The sequence below is a fragment of the Chiloscyllium plagiosum genome, unplaced genomic scaffold, assembly GCF_037043375.1.
Source record: "Chiloscyllium plagiosum isolate Xiang-an unplaced genomic scaffold, Cpla_swu_hap1 HiC_scaffold_6, whole genome shotgun sequence".
Taxonomy (NCBI): Eukaryota; Metazoa; Chordata; class Chondrichthyes; order Orectolobiformes; family Hemiscylliidae; genus Chiloscyllium; species Chiloscyllium plagiosum.
Window position 1 is genome coordinate 126485854 of NW_028270144.1, and position 21405 is coordinate 126507258.

Below are 21405 nucleotides of genomic sequence, written 5' to 3' on the forward strand. Positions count from 1 at the left end.
TTTATTGAATTCAAATTCCATCATCTGCCGTGGTGGGATTCGAACCCAGATTGAATGTTCTGGTGTTACTTCAAAATGGATCTTGATCACATCAAGCCCTACCTATTGAGTTGGGTCAGAGGCCACTGACAACAAAGGCCGACAATTTTTCACATCGCCAGCTGGCGTTTAAGATGATGTGCCTCGGCGTGACCGTGTTAATTCACCACAAGAGACTCCACAAGGCAATTTTCAGGGCACAACACAGAAGGCGTGGTAAACTGAGGTTAAGCCACCTGGTTCCCTACTAGGATCTGAAGGGGTAGACTCATGACAGGGGAGGACAAGGTGTAGGCAAGAATGGCTTCCAGCTGACCCCAAAAGTCAGCACCCCACTAACTCTACCACCTTTGGGAGAGGTGGTAGCAGAGTGGTGATGTCACTGAACTAGTAATGCAGAAAATAATTGTCTGGACTCATGGGTGTGGATCCTACCATGGCAGATGGGACAAACTGAATTCAATAAAATCTGAAATTAGAAGCTAGCCTAATGGACACCATGTAATCATCGTCTTTTTGTTTTAAAAACCCACCTGGGGGTAAAACAAAATCTGGCTTCCTTTTACATGACTCCAGACCGGTTCTAGCCAGCAACACTCATTCATCCATGAATGAATAAAGAAGTCTAAATGTCTTTATCCACATTAAACATCCCTAGATAGAACAGCAGTAAGTAGATTACCACTGGCAATCCAGCAACGCCTCAATCTTAAAAATCTCTCAATAAAAACTGTGGTATGAAAATAAAGAGGTTGAAGTAAGTTTCCTCCTGTTTCAGACAATCACTAGGTACGGTTTAATCACAATGAATTACTCACTTCCAGATAGAATTCCGATCAGTTGGATACTTTGCCAGATTCTTCAGCAGCTCTACTAGTGCCAGGTGGATCCCATCCTTTGTCGACACATTTGTGTAACACAACAGCTCGTGCAAGGCTTCCCGGATGTCACGGGAAGAATCCTGAAAAACAAACGGGTACATGTATTATTTCATTAGTTTTCTTTCTTTATTCTTGTAAGGGATATGTGCATCACTGAGAAAGCCAGCATTGTTTCCCACCCCTATTTGCCCTTGAACTGAGTGACTTACTTTTCATGAGTCCATCACATTGCTGTGCGTCTGGAGTCACATTTAAGCCAGGTAAGGACAGCAGATTTCCTCAAAGAAGGACATTAGTGAACCAAGTGGGTCTCTTTTTACAATAATCAACAGTGATTATAGAGTCACCATTATTGAAACCAAGTTTCAATTCCAAATTTTACTCTTCGAATTTAAATCCCACAAGTTGCTGCAACAGGATTTGAGCTCATATCCTGAAGACATTAGTATGGGACTCTGAATTACCAGTCCAGTCCATCATCTATTCATACAAATAACAATGGAGTGAGCAATTGGATCAGGGAGGGATAACAGATTCCAATTAACTAGTTGAATCTTTTACATTAAAATATACAAGTATTGATATTACAGCATTAAAGTAGCAATATTTTATTACAGTTGTAGAGTGCTAGTGAGACTGCATCTGCAATACTATGCACTATTTTGGTCTTTTTCTTTAAGGAAGGATGTAAATGCAAGATTCACTCAACGGATTCCTGGGAATGAAAGGGTCATCTCATGAGGAAAGGTTGGGACTGTATCCACTGGAGTGTAGAAAAATTAAACATGATCTTACTGAAAGATACAGAACCATGAGGGACTTGACAGAATGTTTCCCACTTTGGGACAGTTCTGGACAATTAAATGGCAAAACAGGCTTGACGGGCTAAATGGCCTTGTTCTGTTCTTTATTCATATCATAGAATCCCTACAATGTGGAAGCAGGTCATTCAGCCCCATTGGACCCATACTGACTTTCCCAACAGCATCACACCCAGACCCACCCCATATCCTATGGCTAATCCCAGGCAATCCACCTAGTCTGCACATCCCTGGACACTATGGGCAATTTAATGAACGTCAGTCCACCTAACCTACAGAACTATGAACTGTGGGAGGAAACCGGAGCATCCAGAGGAAACTCGCAGCAGAAACGGGGAAAGTGTGCAAATTCCATACAGACAATCAGCCCAAGGCTGCAATTGAACCCGGGATCCTGGTGCTGTGAGGCAACACTGCTAACCACTGAGCCACTTTATGTACAACCTAATAATGTTCATGGCCGTTCTTTAGGTCAGGTCCATAAGATCACACATTTATCAACTTTATTCTCAATCGCAATATGCATTTTGGGAGGCAGTGTTACAATAACAATGTCACTGGGCTACTAAATCAAATCTTCAGGTGTTCGAATCACCCAATGGCAGATGATGAATTTTGCATTCGATACAAGTCTGGATCAAAATGTTAGCCTAACAGTGACCATGTAATCATTGTCCATCTTTGTAAAAAGCCTGTGGTTCACTAAAGTCCCTTTCGAGAAGGAAATCTGCCATCCTTAGTTGGTCTGATGTACATCTGACTCCAGATACATAGCAATCTGGTCGACTCTTACTAATGATTAGATTCCCTACAGCGTGGAAACAGGCCCTTCAGCCCAACAAGTCCACACCGACTCGCCGAGGAGTAACCCCACCCAGACGCATTTCCCTCTGACTAATGCACCTAAGAACATGGGTAATTTAGCATGGCCATTTCTCCTGACCTGTACATCTCTGAACTATGGGAGGAAACCGGAGCACCCGGAGGAAACCCACGCAGACACGGGGAGAACGTGCGAAATCCGCACAAACAGTTGCCCGGGGCTGGAATTGAACCTGGGTCCCTGGTGCTGTGAGGCAGCAGTGCTAACCACTGAGCCACCATGCCGTAATGGACAATAAATGTTGGCCCACTCGCGTTTCGTAAATGCATTTTTTAAAATAAAAAACATTCTTTTGCACTTCTAAAACAATTAAAATAACCCAAGATGTTCATCAGGCACATTTTCAACAAAAAAATTGAAGCAGAGTCAAGTTAAGGTGATGAAAGCAACAGGAACTTGGTTAAAGAGGGGTCGGTTTTCAGGACTGTTGAATAAAGAGAGACTTGGAGGGGGGATATAGACTGAAGATTTAATGTTCAGAGGTGACAATAAGATGCATTTTTTTTAATACCTTGAATCATGAAGATTTGGGATGCGCTACTTAAAAAGCAAAGCAGATTCAACAGTAACTTTCAGAGGAGCATTAGATAAATACTTGATGGGAAAAACATGGGTGAAGGGAAAAAAAGTGTACAACTAACTGGACAGCTAGCAGAGAACTGAGGTCCCAATGGTTTCCCTGTGTTGTATCATTTTATGCAACTGTGTGGGGTGCAGAGGACACTTATAAGACACAGAAGCTAAAAAAAAAATCACCTCCAGCACTGCCAGCACAGTGTCCAGCTGATCCTCACGCAGTCGAATGTGACAGGATATTTTACGCAGAGCATGTATTGATCCAAGTCGCACTTCCTCAATTTCATCGTTGAACATGTCGACCAGAAAATCCAGGCACTTCTCAGCAAAAGACGCCGAAGCCCGAGCCAACAGACAGAGCGATTCCACGGCGGCGTTACGGACCTCTGTGGTTCAAAGGGCAACAAAAAAATCTCTTATAAAATGTATTGGGAGTGTGGAAATATTCTGAAAAAAATAGACAATACTTGCTATAGGTACCAGCTGGGTTCAGTGGGTAACACTGTCACTTCAGCAGCAGAAGGTCCAAATCCCACTCCAGAGGTTTGATTCGGAGATGCCGGTGTTGGACTGGGGTGTACAAAGTTAAAAATCACACAACACCAGGTTATAGTCCAACAGGTTTAATTGGAAGCACACTAGCTTTTGGAGCGACGCACCTGACTCACGACAATGTGAATCACCTGATGAAGGAGCGTCGCTCCGACAGCTAGTGTGCTTCCAATTAAACCTGTTGGACTATAACCTGGCGTTGTGTGATTTTTAACTCCAGAGGTTTGAGTATCTAACTGCAACCAATGCCCATTGTGTTGTCAGAGGCACCACCATTTAAATGAAATGATGAATTGAGGGCCTCATTGCTCTCCCAAAAGGTAAAACATCAAAAAAATACTACTTAGGAGAAAAGGAGTATCCAGTCCAATTACTATCCCTCAATGAATATCACTAAAAGAATTGAGTCATCAGTACATTACTGTCTGTTAACCTTCCTGCTGCGCTTGGCTATTGGTTCATGGGATGCGAGTGTTGCATATTGTGCCCATACCTAATTATTGATTAAAGAGCTGAATGGCCAACTCTTATTCCTTGTTGTATGTCATAGATATCTTTGAAGTTGGAAGGACTGCACTGATGAAGGGAAAGAAAGGTATTTCCAAAAAAAAAGGCACTTCCTTGGAATGCAACGTCATAGTGAGATGATCTGCAGCATTCACTAGATGGCACTGTTCAATGTGACTGGCCCATCAGTGCAAAGGATCAAAACAAAATTAAAGCACAAATCAGGTTTCTGTGATCTTTTGCACCAGTTTAGAAAATATTGGGATGGACAGGGGTCCTTGATAACACAAATTGTCAGGGTGAGTTTCATTGCAGCCAACGAGGCATTCAAGACAGCTCATTACAATTAAAGATACCAATGAGCGAGAGCAGCATCTCCATTACAGTGGGAGTGCTACCTCCTGACCTCACCAATAACAACCCAGCTCTAATACAAGGCTTTGCCTCCTTGCCCCGGACTGCAGCTCCCAGCCAAGTAAACAGTTTCTATCTACCCTGCTGAATCTCACAAATAACTTAAACACCTTAGTCAGGTTTATCCCCTAATAATGCTATGGGAATAGAGTTTTAGTTTTTGAACTTTGCTCTCATAATTCAACCTGTTTTAGCCCAGGTCTCATTCTGGTGAAAATTTACTGTACCCGTTCCAAGGTCAATATATTCTTCCCGAGATGCAGCATCCTGAATTTGGAATAGCTGCTCTAAAAGTGCTTTAAATAGAATTTTATAAAACTGTAGCACAGTTTCCATCACTTAATTTTTTTTTCCAATCTTAAAAATGTCTCTAATGATGTCAGTCAGAGGATTAATTTTGTCGCTTTTAAAATATTACAGTCAGTAACACTCTCCAAATCTAATATATTCCTGATGAACACATAGCTAGGATCCACAGAGAGGGTATGAATGAGTAACCAAGTTACTATCCTTAGTGACACAGTTGGAAGACACAAGTTAACCAGATCATGTGATCTTTTACATGTGCTTCGGTTTAGCATGTGAGCCAGCCCTTGGCAGAAACTGATAAATATACAGTCTTTGCATCGCTCTCTGATAATGAGAATTACAAATTGAGGAACTCCACTTTCTTGCCTTTTTCCTAAACTCTCAATTCCCTTAGTGACTAAAGATCTAGCTCGGCCTTCAGTATATTTATGACCCAGTCATTAATGGTACACTAATGACCTTTCGGGAAGGAAACTGCCATCCTTACCTGGTCTGGTCTACATGTGACACCTGACTCACGACAATGTGATTAACTCTTAACTGCCCTCTGGGACTTAGGTACAGGCAATAAATGCAGATATCCCGTGAATGAATAAAAAAAAGGTCACGCCAACCCATTGCAGTAAAGAATTCTACAGACTACCCTCAGAGAAGAAATTCTTCTTTAAATAGGTGACCCCTTACTCTAGATTATGATGTGGAGGTGCTGGTGTTGGACTCAGGTTATGGTGTGATTTTTAACCGAAATTATAGGCTCTGGAATTCTCCTCACAAAGGGAAGTAACCTTTCTGCCTCTATCCTGTCAAGTCTTCTAAGAATCTTGTAGTTTCAAGAAGATCACTTCTTATTCTTCTAAACTTCAACAGGAACAGGCCCAATCTACTCAACTACTTCTCATAATATAACCTGGTGAACCTTCTGTGGACTGCCTCCAATGTCAAGATGATCTTCCTTTAGATAAGGGGCCCAAAACCATTCACAATATTCCAACTGTGGTCTCATTAGTGCCTTGTTTAATTTTAGAAACCTCCCCACCCCTAACTATTTTTATACTCAATTAACATCGTAACAAAGCTGCCTTGCAACTACTTCAGCACAGAACATGATAAAGACATCTTAGAAGCACAAAGATCAGTCCCTGCTCACCGTACATCTCATCCTCCAGCCCATGAACAAAGGCTCCACAGGCCCCCGAGTTGATCAGGTTGACCGTGTAGGTGTCCACTGCTTCCTTAGGGGCATCGTCGCCCCACTTCCGGCCGCTGGAGAACTCACCCGATGTGTAGAGCTCTTTGGCTCGCTCGTGAGCACTCCGCTTTCTCTGTGCAGAGGTGGAGACAAAGTCAGAAAACCACTGATTAGGATCTTGGAAGCTCATGAAATGAAACTTACACAAACTCACGTGCATTTGAATTGCCCTTTCACCTCCTCAGGATGCCCACAAAGCACTGCACAGATAAAAGATTTGCTTTTGAGATTTGTCTTTTCCTATCAATTTATTATTTTATTCCTTCTTGGGATGTGGACGATGCTGGCTGAGTCAGCACTCATTGCTCAACACCAGCTGGCTTTGAGGTGGTGGTCACGAGCTGTCTTCCTCAGTTATTGCAGTCTGCCCCAATGACACTGTCAAAACAGTGATACATTTCCAGTCAACAGAGTGAGTGGCTTGGAAGGGAACTTGCAGGTGGTGTTGTTCTTATGTATCTGCTGCCTTTACCCTCCGAAATGGCAGATAGTACAGGTTTCAAGGTAAAAGCAGCCAAGTGTAATAATATAAATCAGTCTGGGGATGTCTAATTTGTCCACAAGTTTAAAATCTTAGACAAAATAAAAACACTTCAACAAATTACAGGTCGTTCTGCTATAACACACATTTCATCAGTGTGAATTGGTTTTAACGCGATTGACAAATACAGGATGCTATTCCTAAAGCGCAAGCTTTTAATACGAGTGTCAGCTATAATGTGATTAGATTGCCAACATTTTAAGTACTATTTGTATCGTGCAATTCTCATATAGCGCAGGGTCTCACTTGAACAGGACTATCGTGCTATAGAAGAAATTACTGTACAACAATGTATGGAGCACTGGTAATACAACAAACAGCTTCGGTCTCTACTCAGAAGTGTAATTAAGGAAAAGAATCTGACATCGAGTCTCATGCTACAACTGGTGACAGAACATTAGGTCAGAAAGATAGATTTGAATAACCATCATTAACAGAAGGTGACGGTGGGGGTGGCAAAGGTTCATTCTGAATCTTACGGAAGCTCAAGCAGCCGAAGACACGACCACCGACGGTTCAGCAATGGAAATCAATACTGCCCAACAATCTACCCTGTGATCTCAAAAGTTGTAGGAGGCTACCAATAGAGAGGCCAAGGCCATGGAGAGATTTGAAAACAAGGACTGGACCTTTATCAGTAATAAAAAGGCAAATTTATGTAATATACGTTACTGGACAAGTCATACAAAGAAACATAAAATACCTTCAGATCGGACATCAATTTCTTATCAAGAGTTTGTTCCAGAAACTGAACACTGACTTGGTGCATAGATCCCTGGAATAGAACATGACCATCAGCAACAACGTTGTGGGTATGATTATCAGACAAGAAAAAAGGCATTTATATTGCATCTAAAAAAAATCCTCCAAACCTTGTAGAGAAAAGGGAAGAGATGGAGGCATAGTGTTTAATGTCACTACACAAGTAACCCACGTTAGAATCTAAATCTACAAATAGAATGTTAAGCACCAAGGAGTTAAAAAGTATAAAGGTAAACAAGGGGTTGTGAACTAACTGGTTAATTATATTCAAATGTAAATAAAGAAGAATCTTGGGAGTTTTGTGGTGTGTAGTTGATTGAAATAAAATTTTAACCAGAAAGTGCATGCCTAGACTTTGCATAAAAGCATTTAATTTCTAGCAAAGAACAATCCAGAAGTTCTAATGATGTTCTTGAGATATGGATTCAAACATCGCCATGGCAACTGGCAGTATACATTAATAAATCTGGAATTGAAAGCTAGGCCTATTAATGGTGACCATTAAACTATCAATTTTTGTGCAAACCCATTTGGTAATTTCCTTTAGAAAGGAAATCTGTCACCTTTACCTGGTCTGACCTGTCTGTGTGAGCCCAGACCATAGATGTGGTTGACTCTTAACTGTCCTTTAGATTACCCATCTGTTATACAGTTGAAGGGCAATTAGGGATGGGCAACAAATGCTGGTCCAATCAGTAATGGCCACATCCCATACAAGAATAAAAAGACTGCCATTTATATAGAATTCCTCACGGTCTAAAACGTTTGACAGTTAAGTATTTTTTTCAAGTGCAGATATTATTCTAATGTAGGAAATGTGGCAACCAATTTGAGCATAGGAAGCTCCCACAATGTGCTAATTAGATGTTTGGTTGAGGGGGGAATATTAGCCAAGAGGACACAAACTTACCTGCCCTCCAAAACGACAAAATAGGATTTTTTATATCCACTGAGGGGGCAGAATGGGGCTATGGTTTAACATCTCATCCAAAATTTGCTGACAGTGCAGCGCTCTTTCAGTATAACACTGGGAGCATCCGTAGTGAGACGAAAGTGAGGACTGCAGATGCTAGAGATTAGCGTCAAGAGTGTGGTGCTGGAAAAGCACGCAGGTCAGGCAGTATCTGGAGTGAGATCTAACACTGACAGTTTTCTGACTCAGAGAGAGAGCTCTCAACTAAGCCACCACAGAAGCCTTGTTTCTCATGGTTAGAGTATAACACAAGAACTAAGTATAGCACAGGCACAGAACTCAACACAAATGATTATTATCCAGTAGCGCTAAGCAATTAATCACCAAGATAAAACCTACCAACAGCTTGGCTGCTTGTACTCTCACTAGCCAGGATCCGTCATTCACCATGTGACAAACCTTCCCGAATGCATCATCGACGAGGCGAATTTCCTCATTGGATGACGGAATAGGAACTATACTAAAGCAACGGAGACAGTCTTGTGAAGATAGGGACATTGTGTACCAATTCATGCAGGCCGCTGAAAGAACATCCTCAAACCTTCCTTTTACTCCAAGCACCCACTTTCATTAAAAGACACTGACAAATTAACCCCACAAAGAGCAAACAAAGAAACCTACTACCCATACAGTCACTAATCATTCACTTGTACATAAATATTACATAGGGGGTTAGGGACAAGGAGGGTGCCTTGCTTGTGGAGTAGATTCAAAAACCGCAGCTTGTCCCCAGTCAAGCATCTTCTAAGTAGCCGGTTCTTTCATCATTGCAAGGTGAATAGGAAGAACGTTTGGGTGTTGGGGGAGGAATGATCTGTAACTGCATGTTTTCTGGCCCAACACGACAACCATGCCCCACCATCCCAGCTCGCACTTTCCCCCTTTGACAGCAATTACAGTTGGAACATATGTCTTGTCTGATGTACAGTACACCTCTTGTCTGCTGACCATCAACATCGCACAATCCTTTAATCAATGAGACAACATCACATTGGGATTTCAGTTCAAGAGTTGAGTCTAAATCTCCTTCAGATATGCATTAATGAAGTAACACCAACCTGTCAGGGTATAGCTGACTGAGGACCCACACTAGCTGCACGGCCACAGAGCGCACTTGCTCATAGTCGTCTGATAAAGCTTTGCAAGCCTTTGTGAAAGGAAACAAAATAAAGCAAAGCAGTCAGCATCACTCATGTTCAACAGCACATTTTGTTGATGCCTCAGAGGGATGCAATTAGACTGACACAAATTGTCTAATGGCCAAAGATGACGATATTGTAGGTATCTCCTATCTTCTTGACCGAAGGAATGTAGGTAAAGATGTGAAAAGTTGAGTATGATGTGGGAAAATATGAAATTGCTCATTTTAGCAGGAAGAATACAAAAGGAACATGTTAACTAAATGTTGAGAGATTACAGAATCTGAGATAAGGGGGATCCAGGTGTCCTAGTTTATGAATCACAAAAGACTAGTATTTAGGTATAACAAGTAATTGGCAAAGTTAATAGAATGTTATTGTTGATATTCAACAATGGGAAACTGGGATTTGCCAACTATTGAGAAATCGAATACAACAGTAGAAAGATTATGGTTTAGTTATACAGGGCATTGGTGAAACCACATCTGGAGTACTGTGTACTGTACTGGTCTCTATTTAAAAATATATATAACTACATTGAATGCAGTTCAGAGAAGATTTACTATGTTAATGTCTGCAACAAGGAATTTGTCTTGTGAGGTAGATATTTTTAATCAAACTTGTTTAGAGATGTTTTTACACACCTCTGGGACATGAACATAGACTTCCTGTTTCACAGCTTGGGAAACTACCACTATACCAAAACAGCCTGCTGTCACACAAGTTAGGGTTGTCCAGGTTAGGCTTATATCTGTGGGAGTTTAAAAGAGTAAAAGGTACTTTGAATATCCTTAAGTGTCTTCACAGGGTGGATCTGCAGACAATGCTTCCCCTTATGGGAGAATTTAGAACTAGGGGGTCACTGTTCAATAAAAAAGAGGCTTGCCTGTTTAAGACAAGCAAGACAAAATTGTTCTCTTAAGAGGGTCATGAGCTTTTGGAATTCTCTTCCTCAAAGTGCTGGAAGAAGAGTGCTTAAATAAATTTAAGGTAGGGGTGGATAAATCCTTAGAAAGCACGAATCTGAAAGGTTATGAACCTATGAATTAGGAGATGAAATAGGTCATTCACCTTTTGAAGCCTGTCCCACCATTTAGTAGTGGTTTCCATCAGAATTTTATATTTCCATCAACCTCCAATAAATTCTGATTCGTTACTCTAAAACTAAAATTTATCTACGTTCACCTTAAAAGTATTCAATGAACCCACCTCCACACCTTCTGAGACAGAGTGTTTCAGGTCACTCACCCCTCAAAGAAAACATTTCCCAACAGCATCTCCTGCTCTTGGACTCACTCAGAAGGTAATCATTCTTTCCACGTCCATTTTGTCAAGACTATCTAGAATTTTATATACGTCAACCAAAATATGGGGAAAGGGGGAAGGACTGCTGGTGAGTTTAACCCAAAAGACACCATGTCTCAGGCAAGGGGTGGAGTTGAGAAGATCGAACTTTCAGGTAACCTCACCCAGTACAGGACTTGAACCCAAACTTTTGGCATCACTCTGTAGCTTAAACCAGCTGTCTAGCTAACTGAGATAACTGACCCCAATCTAGCAAAGCTCCTCTGAATCCCCTCCAACACATTTACATCCATTCTTAAATAAGGAGACCAAAACTGTACATGATCCAGATATTATAGGGAGTCGATGGAATTATGGGGAAGAGGTTACAATTAGGTCAGTCATGACTACTTTAAAAGTTTCAGGGGCTAAATAGCCTACTCCTGCACCTAATCCTTATGTTTGTATATTTGTACTCTGTTAAAGCCCCTCAAGAAAACCTCTAGCAAATTCCCTTCAATGCTCTCCGCACCAAGGAGAATGATCCACATTCTCCAGAGCCTCCACAGAGTGCCCTCAAGCCTTCTCATAAATCCTTTCTGCACCCTCTCTTTGATGCTTTTGTGTGTGCTTACCTGACAGTAGATGATCTGCTGCAACTTCATTCCCCGCTCATGCAACTGCAACTAGGATAAAGCACAAAAGAAAATGCGCTTATTCTCAGCAGAGTAGCCCGACAAACAGCTCACAGCTGCACTGTAACTACCATGTTATGGCCTGTCTTACCTATCGACAGAAGAGAAGGCAGACTGACCAGTGACCCTGCAGATGAACACTGCTATCACAGACTTGCCACCCACCCTGCCTGTTGAATTTAAACTTGCATAAGAGATCTATATCAAATTTCGGGTCATCGTAAAGCACATCATATCCAATGAAGCAATACTTTTCAAACTGCTGTAATGTAACAAATGCAGTAGCTGGGGTAAGATAGCGGCACAGTGGTAATTCAATTAATCAAATCTCATATCAAACACTAGGTCCACTAATGATAGATCAATATAATAAATCTATAGATTTATGGATATTAAAGATATCAAAGGATATGGGATAATGTGGGAAAGTGATGTTAGGTTGAAAACCAGTTGCGATCTAGTCAAATGTTGGAATAGGCTCGAGGGGCCAGTGGCCTGCTCCTATCTACTGTGTCCCTAAATAAAACACAAACAACCCAGATTTTCTAAGCCACAATTAATACTTTGTTTATTGATTTATTTTGCTGTTGTATGCTATGTGGCAATCATGTAGAACCTCTACAGTGTGGAAACAGGTCATACAGCCCAACAAGTCCACACCGACCCTCCGAAGAGCATCACACACAGACCCATCACCCTACCCTATATTTCCCATAGCTAACACATCTATCCTCCACATCCCTGGACACCACGGGGCAATTTAACATGGTAAATCCACCTAACCTGCACACCTTTGGACTGTGGCAAGAAACCAGAACACCCAGAGGAATCCCATGTAGACACGGGCAGAATGTGCAAATTCCACACAGTCGCCCAAGGCAGGAGTCGAGCTCAGGCCCCTAGTGCTGAGAGACAACAATACGAACCACTGACCCACCGTGCCGCTCACCATGATCCCACTCTCATCCTTCTGAATTTAAATGTTGTGTATGCGTGGTTAGTCAGTCACAAAGCAACTCCCTTTGTTCCCCCAAAAGCTGTTCCCTGGCTCAAAGAGACACTGAACTTGATGTTTTTCAGATAGGCAATAAACTGGGCCAGGCTCCGATCAGTCTGGTTTAGTACAGAGGTGAAAAGGATTTTGAGAGGCCTTTTGTTTATATGTAAACAGATGAGACTACAGGACAAAATGGTAATACTTTAGAAGTGACCTGTATAAAGAGAGGGGTGGGATCAGCTCTCTAGAAGAGTTGAGTTGAGCGGTTTTAGTTCAGTCTTGAACTGGGAAGTTCAACAGGGAGCTGTGTGGAAACTCTCTCTTTTCTGCCCTTCAACTTCAACCTGTAAGCATGTGTTTCATTTATACTGTGTTTTAAAGAGAGTTTGCTTATTGGGACTGTTGTGTATATTCGGAACAGCATAATTAAGTCTAGTTGGATAGGTTGAGTTCTGTTGGGGTTCTTTATTCTATTCTTTATGTTTGATTGCGTTACTTTGTGAATAAATTTTTTGCCTGTTTTAAAATCTAGTAGTCTACCTAGCTATCTTACTCCAGGTAATTTTGACTGTACACTTACCGAAACAAGTTGCAAAATTACGGTCTAGGGCTGCCTGCGTAAGAATGTTTTGAGTGGTCTGGCCTAGTCCATAACAAGTCAGAGAAAACAATCTCATGGCAAACAAGGATTGCCAGTGCAGTGACAATGAGGCAGCTTTAAGGACCACAACAGAGGATCAGCTGCAGCAAAATAAAGTGCTATTGAATATTAGGGGTGTATATTTATATAAAGCAAAATTCTGTGAGATGCTGGAGATTTGAAAGAATCTGAGAAACATCTGAGTCAGATAGGACTCTTCTTCAAAACTGGATTTCCAATATTTCCTGCTTCTCTATCCACTAAAGCTCTATATTTCCAGAAATGTCCTTGTTGCATTTAGATGCTCCACTATTCCAGATGGAATTTAAATTCAACTTTAAAAATCTGGCATTGAAAGCTAGCCTGCCGAGGGAAATCATCAAACTATCACTGATTGTAATATCAGCCTATCTTGTTCACTAATATACTTTAGGGAAGAAAATCTGCCAAGCTTACCTAGGCTGAGTTACTGAGGACTCCAGATCCAATGTAATGACTTTTAACTGCCCTCTGAAATGGCTTAGGAATCCACTTGTTTCAAGGACGAGCAACAAGTGCTGGCCTTGCCTGCAATGCCCACAATGCATGAAGAAATAAAACAAAATAATCTGAAAGCTCCTCAGGCACCTTTGGAATTCAATGGTCTATGCTGTGAACTCTAATCTTTTGCATTTCGCCAACCTCAACCAGTTATCTGAGCCTTGAGATACACAATTCCTTTCCTAATCCCTTCTGCTTTTCACTGCTCCTTTTAAAACACTCCTTAAACATCAACCTCTGATGAGGCTTTCGATCACCTATTATAATATATCCTTACATGGCTCAATGCCACACTCTGCCTGACTCATGGTCCTGTGAAGAATTTTGGGATGCTTTCCTACATTAAACTGATAAAAGCAAGCTGTTGTCTGATATCACAGTAAAAAATGATTGGATCACATATAGCATCTTCAAAGTTTGTGAGAAGATGTGTAGCTCGGGTGCTCATTGTTGTGGTTCTGGGAACAGCCAGGGAATTCCTAGAGGCATGGCACTCATCCACAGATTCAATCAACAAGCACATCGACCTGGACCCAATACACTGGCCACTGCAGCGGACAGCTGGAACTGACAACCGGAAGCGGCAGAGATAAACCACTATAAATGCCGGAGGAAACATCACAGAAGCGCTTCATAGGAGGCTCCCAAGCACTGAGGATGTCACCTAGACAGGGGACGAAACGTCTGCAACACAAATTCCCAGCTCGGCGAACAGAACCACAACATATAGCATCTTCCATAATCACTGGACTTCAGTCAACATAGTGTTGTTTTTGAAGCATAGTCACTGCTGTGATGTTGGAAATGCAGCCTTTTTTTCTTTTACACACACATCAAAAACCCACAAATAGCAATGTGATAATGACTGGATTATGAATTTTGATTGATGTTAAATTTTATGATAATTATTGGTTGAGACACAGGAGAGAAACCTGGTCCTTTGTGTAAATATTGCCAAGAGTTCTTTTACATCATCTGGAAAATTCAGAAGGGTGCTAATTTAATGTTTTGTCAAGAGACAGCTCTTTTAATAAAGCAGCACTCCCTCAGTACCGCACTGGGAGTACCAGTCTAGATTGCGTGCTGAAGTCTCTTTAGTGAATTTGAACCCACAACCTCCTGTGTGCTAATCTGATGGGAATACCTACTGGATAGGCCACAGGCATTAATCCAAACTCACCATTGCTTTCATTGCTGCTGTTCGTACACGGGGATCCTGGTCAGTGAAGGAGTCGCTAATGATTTTCTGCACATCTCTGGCAGCAAGGTTTTCCAGCTCCTTCGTCACCAGCTTATCCAGAGAACCCAGGCAACCGATTAGCTGCAAGCATTTATTCCGCACCATATGTGAGGTGTCTGCTAAGTGCTGAGTATGGTAAAGAAAAACCCTTAGAGTCACACATAAGGTAAAGGTAGAAAGGTTTTCGGTTATATAACATCTTGCTTAACTGTAGGATGTTTCAAGATGCTTTACAGCCAAGGAGATAATTTTTGAATGCTGCAGCTTAGGAATTGTGGTATCCACGCACAACAACTCACACAAACAGCAATCACCAGATAATTTACTTTGTTGGTTGAGGGGTGACTATTGATCAGAACACTGAGCAGGAAATGCTTCAACTTTGGCCAAGATAAGAACACAACAGACTGAAGCTTGAGTAAACCTGGTATCTCTTCCTCAGTAAATTTTTCAGTCTCTCAGCCCACTGAAATCTATGGACCCATCTAATTCTGGCCTTTTGTGTACCTTCAATTTTAAATCGCTCCATCACTGGCAACCTTGGCTTCAACCAAATGGACTGTATTTATGAAATTTTCTCTCAAACCTTTCCACTTCTCTCTTGTCCTTTAGGATGCTGTTTGAAACCTTCACTTTTGATCACACAGTTGTTCAGTTTGCTGAACATCTCCTTGTGTGGCTGAGCATCATATTTTTTTTGATAATGCTCCAGTGAAGTGCCATGAGACATTTTATAACATTGAAGCTGTGATATAAGTGCAGGTGGATTGAGTTTAAGATGGGTGGAGTTAATGAGATTTTCCTGTTCCCAAAATATTTCCAGAGGTAGCCCAAAAGAAATAATTTCCTCTGTTGTTTCGCTGCCCTTACTTGCAAATAAAAATAAAGAGACCTGTTAAAGAGGAAATGGTGCCCAGTTATCCAGAGGCCCAGGACAATGTTCAGATGAGATGCATTCAAATTTCATCCTGGCAACTGGTGAAATTGACATTCAAACAATAAGTTAAATCAATACGCTGGAATGGTCTCAGTAACAATGGCCACGAAACAATCATTGATTGTTGTACAAGTCCACCAGCTTCACTGGTATTCTTTAGTGAAGGGAGTCTGCGGTTTCCCTACCTGGTCTAGACTACATGCGACTCTAGTCCAACAAAGTGCAGTCTGAAATGGCTGAAAATTCCATTCAGCTGCACCAAACAGCTACAGAAAAGTTGAGGAGTTAGGGGTGGGTAACAAATGCTGGTCTTGCAGGTGATTCCCATGATCCATGAAAGAATAAAAATAAATTAACCCATTCTTACCTTACATCCAATCTCAACCAACCGGAAGCTGAGGGGCAGATTGTCCTGAAGCTGAAGGCCAATCACCAGAATAGTGTCCAGTAACTGTGCAAGAACATGGTGAGACTCTGCAACAAGATAGCACATCTAAAAAGAAATATCCCGTAAGACTGGCAATCTACATTCATAATTTGCATTAGCGTCTACAAAGCACAAGTCAGCAATGTAATGGAATACTCTTCACTTGTCTGGATGGCTGCAGCTCCACCAACACTCAAGCAGCTCACAGCTATCCAGGACAAAGCAGCTTGCTTGATTTACATCTCATCTAACATTTTCAACATTCACACTCTCCAGCACTGACACAGGTGGCAGCAGTGCATACTATTTACAAGATGCACTTCAACTCAGAGGGTCCTTAGATAGCACCTTCCAAACTTGCAAGCTCAACGACTTAGAAGGACAAAGGCAACAGCTACATGAGAACATAGCAAGCAGTTAGAAATGCATTAGCACTTGGCCTCCACTGCAAGAGAATTCAAGTACAGGAGCAAGGATATCCTCCTGAAGCTGTCCAGGACCTTGGTAAGATCACACCTGGTGCACTGCCTGCAATTCTGGCTTCTTGCCCAAGAGAAGATGAGCTTGCCATAGAAAGGGTACAGTGAATAACTGAGCGATTTTCAATGAATTGATTTTATTGTCATATGTATTTTACAGTGTGAGAAAAACAGCAAAATACAGTGAAAAGCTTTTAAGTGTTGTTGCAACTTGCAGCTTAAGATACAGCTTAAAGAGAGTCCATCAGTCCTGAGTCAGCCTGCATTGCCATCCCTCCTCACTGTCTACAGCAGACCCAACCAACACCAAAGTTGCCATTCTCCAGGTGTAACCTCTCACTGCTGAGCCGATTCTCCTCCGCTGCCACCTCATCACCACTTGCACTGGACCCACCAACGTCAAAGTGCACATTTTGTCATTGGGCCCACCTCGTTGCGGTTGCTGTGATGTCCTTCCACCACAGCTTCACCGCCGGTTGTCCCAAAAACCAACCAACAATGAAATCACCAATCCTCAGGTGCCATTTTATGCTGCTAGGCCTGTATCGCTGAGGTCATCTCCACTCACCTAGCAGCCGCCAATTCAGTTGCCAGATCCCATGCTCGCCCGGAAAAGTAAGTAAGAGCTCACCGCTATCAGGTGTGCTGGGATCTCTCGCTGCCTTCCAAACTCAGGACAAGAGGTAAGTAAGGGAAAAGAGAGAACAGAAAAAAGAAACAAACAGAAAAGCAGATCAAGTGGACGAGCTCCATGCTCAGGAGCCCTGTTCCGCCGCCATCTCACTCATCAGATTCTTGGATGGCAGGGTTTTCATGAGGAGAGTCTGGGTCAACTGAATCTGAATTCATCGCAGTGTAGAAGAATGAGAGGGGATTTCATTGAAAAGTATAAAATTTTGATAGGGCTGAACAGATCAGATGCAGGGATGATGTTCCCTCTGGGTGGGAGGTCTAGGACAAAGTCATGGTCTCAGGATACAGGGTGAACCACTTCGAATGAAAGGAGAAATTTCTTCACTCAGGTGAAATACCCTGAAACATATAGCAGGAGTCAAGCCACTTAAGCCAAGCCACTGAAGATACTGAAGAAACAAATACATTTTGAGGGGATAAAGCTGTCAAGAGGTATGGTGAAGGCAGGAAGTTGTCAATGAGATGGGGAATCAGCCACGATCATATTGAACAATGGAGCAAGCTCAATAGTCAAAATGGCTCACTTTTTTTTCCTATTTCCTATGTTTCTACTACAACCTGTAATTAGCCCTCCAGGCCAGATGTCATCCTCATTTGGAAATACACTGAGTTTAGGGAGTTATCATTATTGTTGGGTAAGAATCCCGTCACTCCATCCACAACAGCCCTGTGGGGGGTATTGCCACCAAACGGACTGCAGTTGCTTAAGGTGATGGCTCATCACCACCTTCAACATAGCAATTAGGAGTCAGTAATAAATACTGGTCTTGTTAGTGACACCCTCATCGCATAAATGAATAAAAATAACACTTCTTAAATGTTATGAGGATTTCTGCTTCTACCACCCTTACAGACAGTAAGTTCTGGATTCCCACCTCCCTCTGGGCTAAAATGTTTTTCCCTCACATCTCCTGTCCCTTACCTCAAATCTATGCCCCTTGATCACAATACCTCCATCCTTCAAAAGTATTAAAAAGTAACATATTAAATAAAGATCATCTTTTGGATATTTTAGTTTAAGATGTAATAGTGTTCACTAATAAACTGCTTTCAAGACTTACTTTCATTGTTGAGAGCAACGATGACATCGTCTATGATGCAGTCAGCAGCAAAGCCTGGTGTTTTTGACAACAATCCAATCAAAGAAGCAATCTTCAGCCTGACTGAGCTCTCGTTCTCCTGCAATGGAAACACAGAGATCAATAAACAAACATGCATGCCCACAGCCTGCTACACTGGAGGGTTATCTATCAAAACCTGATGCCGAGACATGGAAAGGAGATCATGGCTAAGCATTCACATCCAACTCCAGCTTCCTGACCTACTTTTGAAAAAAAAATTCTTCCATGGCGTGTGGGTGTCACCGGTAATATCATAGTTTGTTGCAGTTCTTAATTGCACCCAAACTGTGTACCTTGGTATGTCATTTCAAAGGGCAATTAAAAGTCAACCACACTGCTTGGAGGGGAACCTATAGGTGGTAGTGTTCCCATGTACCTGCAGCCCTTGTCCTTCCAGATGAAAGTGATCATGGATTTGAAAGGTACTGTTTGGAGAGCTTCGGTGCATTTCTGCAGTGCATCTTGTCAGTGGTACACATGCTGCTACTGAGCATCAGGAACGGAGGCAGTTGATGTTTGTGGATCCAGTTCCAGAGTTTTGGACTCAGGCAACTGAATGGTAACCATCAATGGTGAAGTGATTAAAATATCAATATTTCAGATGCCAGAATTGAAGAATAATGAAGTCTAGGAGGGTTCTAGGCCTGAAGAAAAATACATTAGGAACGAGGTCAGGTCTAAGTGGGATCTGAACATAAAGCTGTGAATTTTAAAATGGAGGACTGCTGGAACGGGAACAAATGTAAGTCAGCGTGAGTAAATAGGACTTGATGCAAAAAAAGCAACTAGCTGCCTGGCTACAGAAGATTGTTCATTATTGGAGGGAATCCTGAGGGACAAGACTTACATGTATTTGGAAAGGCAAGGACTGATTAGGGATAGTCAACATGGCTTTGTGTGTGGGAAATCACGACCTTGACTGAGTTTTTTGAAGAAGCAACAAAGATGTTTGATGAGGGCAGAGCAGTGGATGTGATCTATATGAACTTCAGTAAGGCGTTCGACAAGGTTCCCCATGGGAGACTGGTTAGCAAGGTTAGATCTTATGGAATACAGGGAGATCTAGCCATTTGGATACAGTACTGGCTCAAAGGTAGAAGACAGAGGGTGGTGGTGGAGGGTTGTTTTTCAGACTGGAGGCCTGTGACCAGTGGAGTGCCACAAGAATCGGTGCTTGATCCACTACTTTTTGTCATTTATATAAATGACTTGGATGTCAACTTAGGAGGTATAGTTAATAAATTTGCAGATGACAGCGAAGAAGGTTACCCCAGATTACAACAGGATCTTGATCAGATGAGCCAATGGGCTGAGGAGTGGCAGATGGAGTTTAATTTAGATAAATGCGAGGTGCTGCACTTTAGCAGGACTTATACATTTAATGGTAAGGTCTTGCGGAGTGTTGCTGAACAGAGGGTTAGAAGTAAAGGATCTATCGCAGAATGGCATCCGGTGACGGTGGTGTCCTGCAGGGCTGTGTTGGGGCAACAGCTGCTTACTTTATATGTTAATAATTTGGATGAAGGGACTGGGGCCATTCTGGCGAAGGTTGCCAATGATACGAAGTTAGATGGACAGACAGGTAGTACTGAGGAGGTGGAGAGGCTGCAGAAAGATTCAGACAGTTTAGGAGAGTGGTCCAGGAAATGACTGATGAAATTCAACGTGAGCAAATGTGAGCTCTTGCACTTTGGAAAAAAGAACGCAGGCATGGACTATTTTCTAAACGGCAAGAAAATTCATAAAGCCAAAGTACAAAGGGATGTGGGAGTGCTAGTCCAGGATTCTCTAAAGGTTAACTTGCAGGTTGAGTCCATGATTAAGAAAGCGAATGTAATATTGTCATTTATCTCCAGAGGGTTGGAATATAAATGCAGCAATGTGCTTCTGAGTCTTTATAAAGCTCTAGTTAGGCCCCATTTAGAATACGGTGTCCAATTTTGGGCCCCACACCTCGGGAAGGACATACTGGCACTATAGCATGTCCAGCGGAGATTCACATGGATGATCTCTGGAAAGGTAGGCCTAACATACGATGAATGGTTGAGGATCCTAGGATTGTATTCATTAGAGTTTAGAAGGTTGAGGGGAGATCTAATAGAAACTTACAAGATAATGCATGGCTTAGATAGAGTGAATGCTGGGAAGTTGTTTCCAATAGGCAGGGAGACTAGGACTCGTGGGCACAGCCGTGGGCACAGAGGGGATCAATTTCAAACGGAAATGAGGAGACACGTCTTCAGCCGGAGGGCGGTGGGCCTTGGAATTCATTGCCACGAAATGCAGTGGAGGCCGAGACGTTCAGCGTCTTCAAGGCAGAGATTGATAAATTCTTGAGCTCGCAAGGAATTAAGGGCTATGAGGAGAGTGCAGGTAAGTGGAGTTGAAATGTCCATCAGCCAAGATCAAATGTCAGAGTGGACTTGATGGGCCGAATGGCCTTACTTTCACTTCTATATCTAATGGTCTTACAATCTAACAAAGAGACTTTGGAGTGCAGGTTCATAGCTCCTTTAAAGTAGAGTCACAGGTAGATAGGAGAGTGAAGGCGGCATTTGGTATGCTTTCCTTTATTGGTCAGTGTATTGAAGAGAGGAGTTAGGTAGTCATGTTGCAGCTTTACAGGACGTTGGTGAGGCCACTTTTGGAATACTGCGTGCAATTCTGGAAGGATGTTGTGAAACTTGAAAGGGTTCAGAAAAGATT

General features: G+C 42.1%; 1 protein-coding gene across 1 annotated transcript in view; it reads right to left on the minus strand.

The window, feature by feature from the left end:
* The window catches only part of ints4 (integrator complex subunit 4), a 59763-nt gene that overhangs the window by 31836 nt on the left and 6522 nt on the right, over positions 1-21405 (minus strand). The window contains exons 3-12 of the mRNA XM_043692496.2: positions 18640-18757; positions 16347-16453; positions 14983-15168; positions 11566-11616; positions 9566-9654; positions 8847-8967; positions 7476-7547; positions 6130-6304; positions 3381-3586; positions 858-1000 (exon numbers count right to left, since the gene is read on the minus strand). Of these exons, the coding sequence (XP_043548431.1) occupies positions 858-1000; positions 3381-3586; positions 6130-6304; positions 7476-7547; positions 8847-8967; positions 9566-9654; positions 11566-11616; positions 14983-15168; positions 16347-16453; positions 18640-18757 (1268 nt within the window). The remainder of the gene's footprint in view (positions 1-857; positions 1001-3380; positions 3587-6129; positions 6305-7475; positions 7548-8846; positions 8968-9565; positions 9655-11565; positions 11617-14982; positions 15169-16346; positions 16454-18639; positions 18758-21405) is intronic.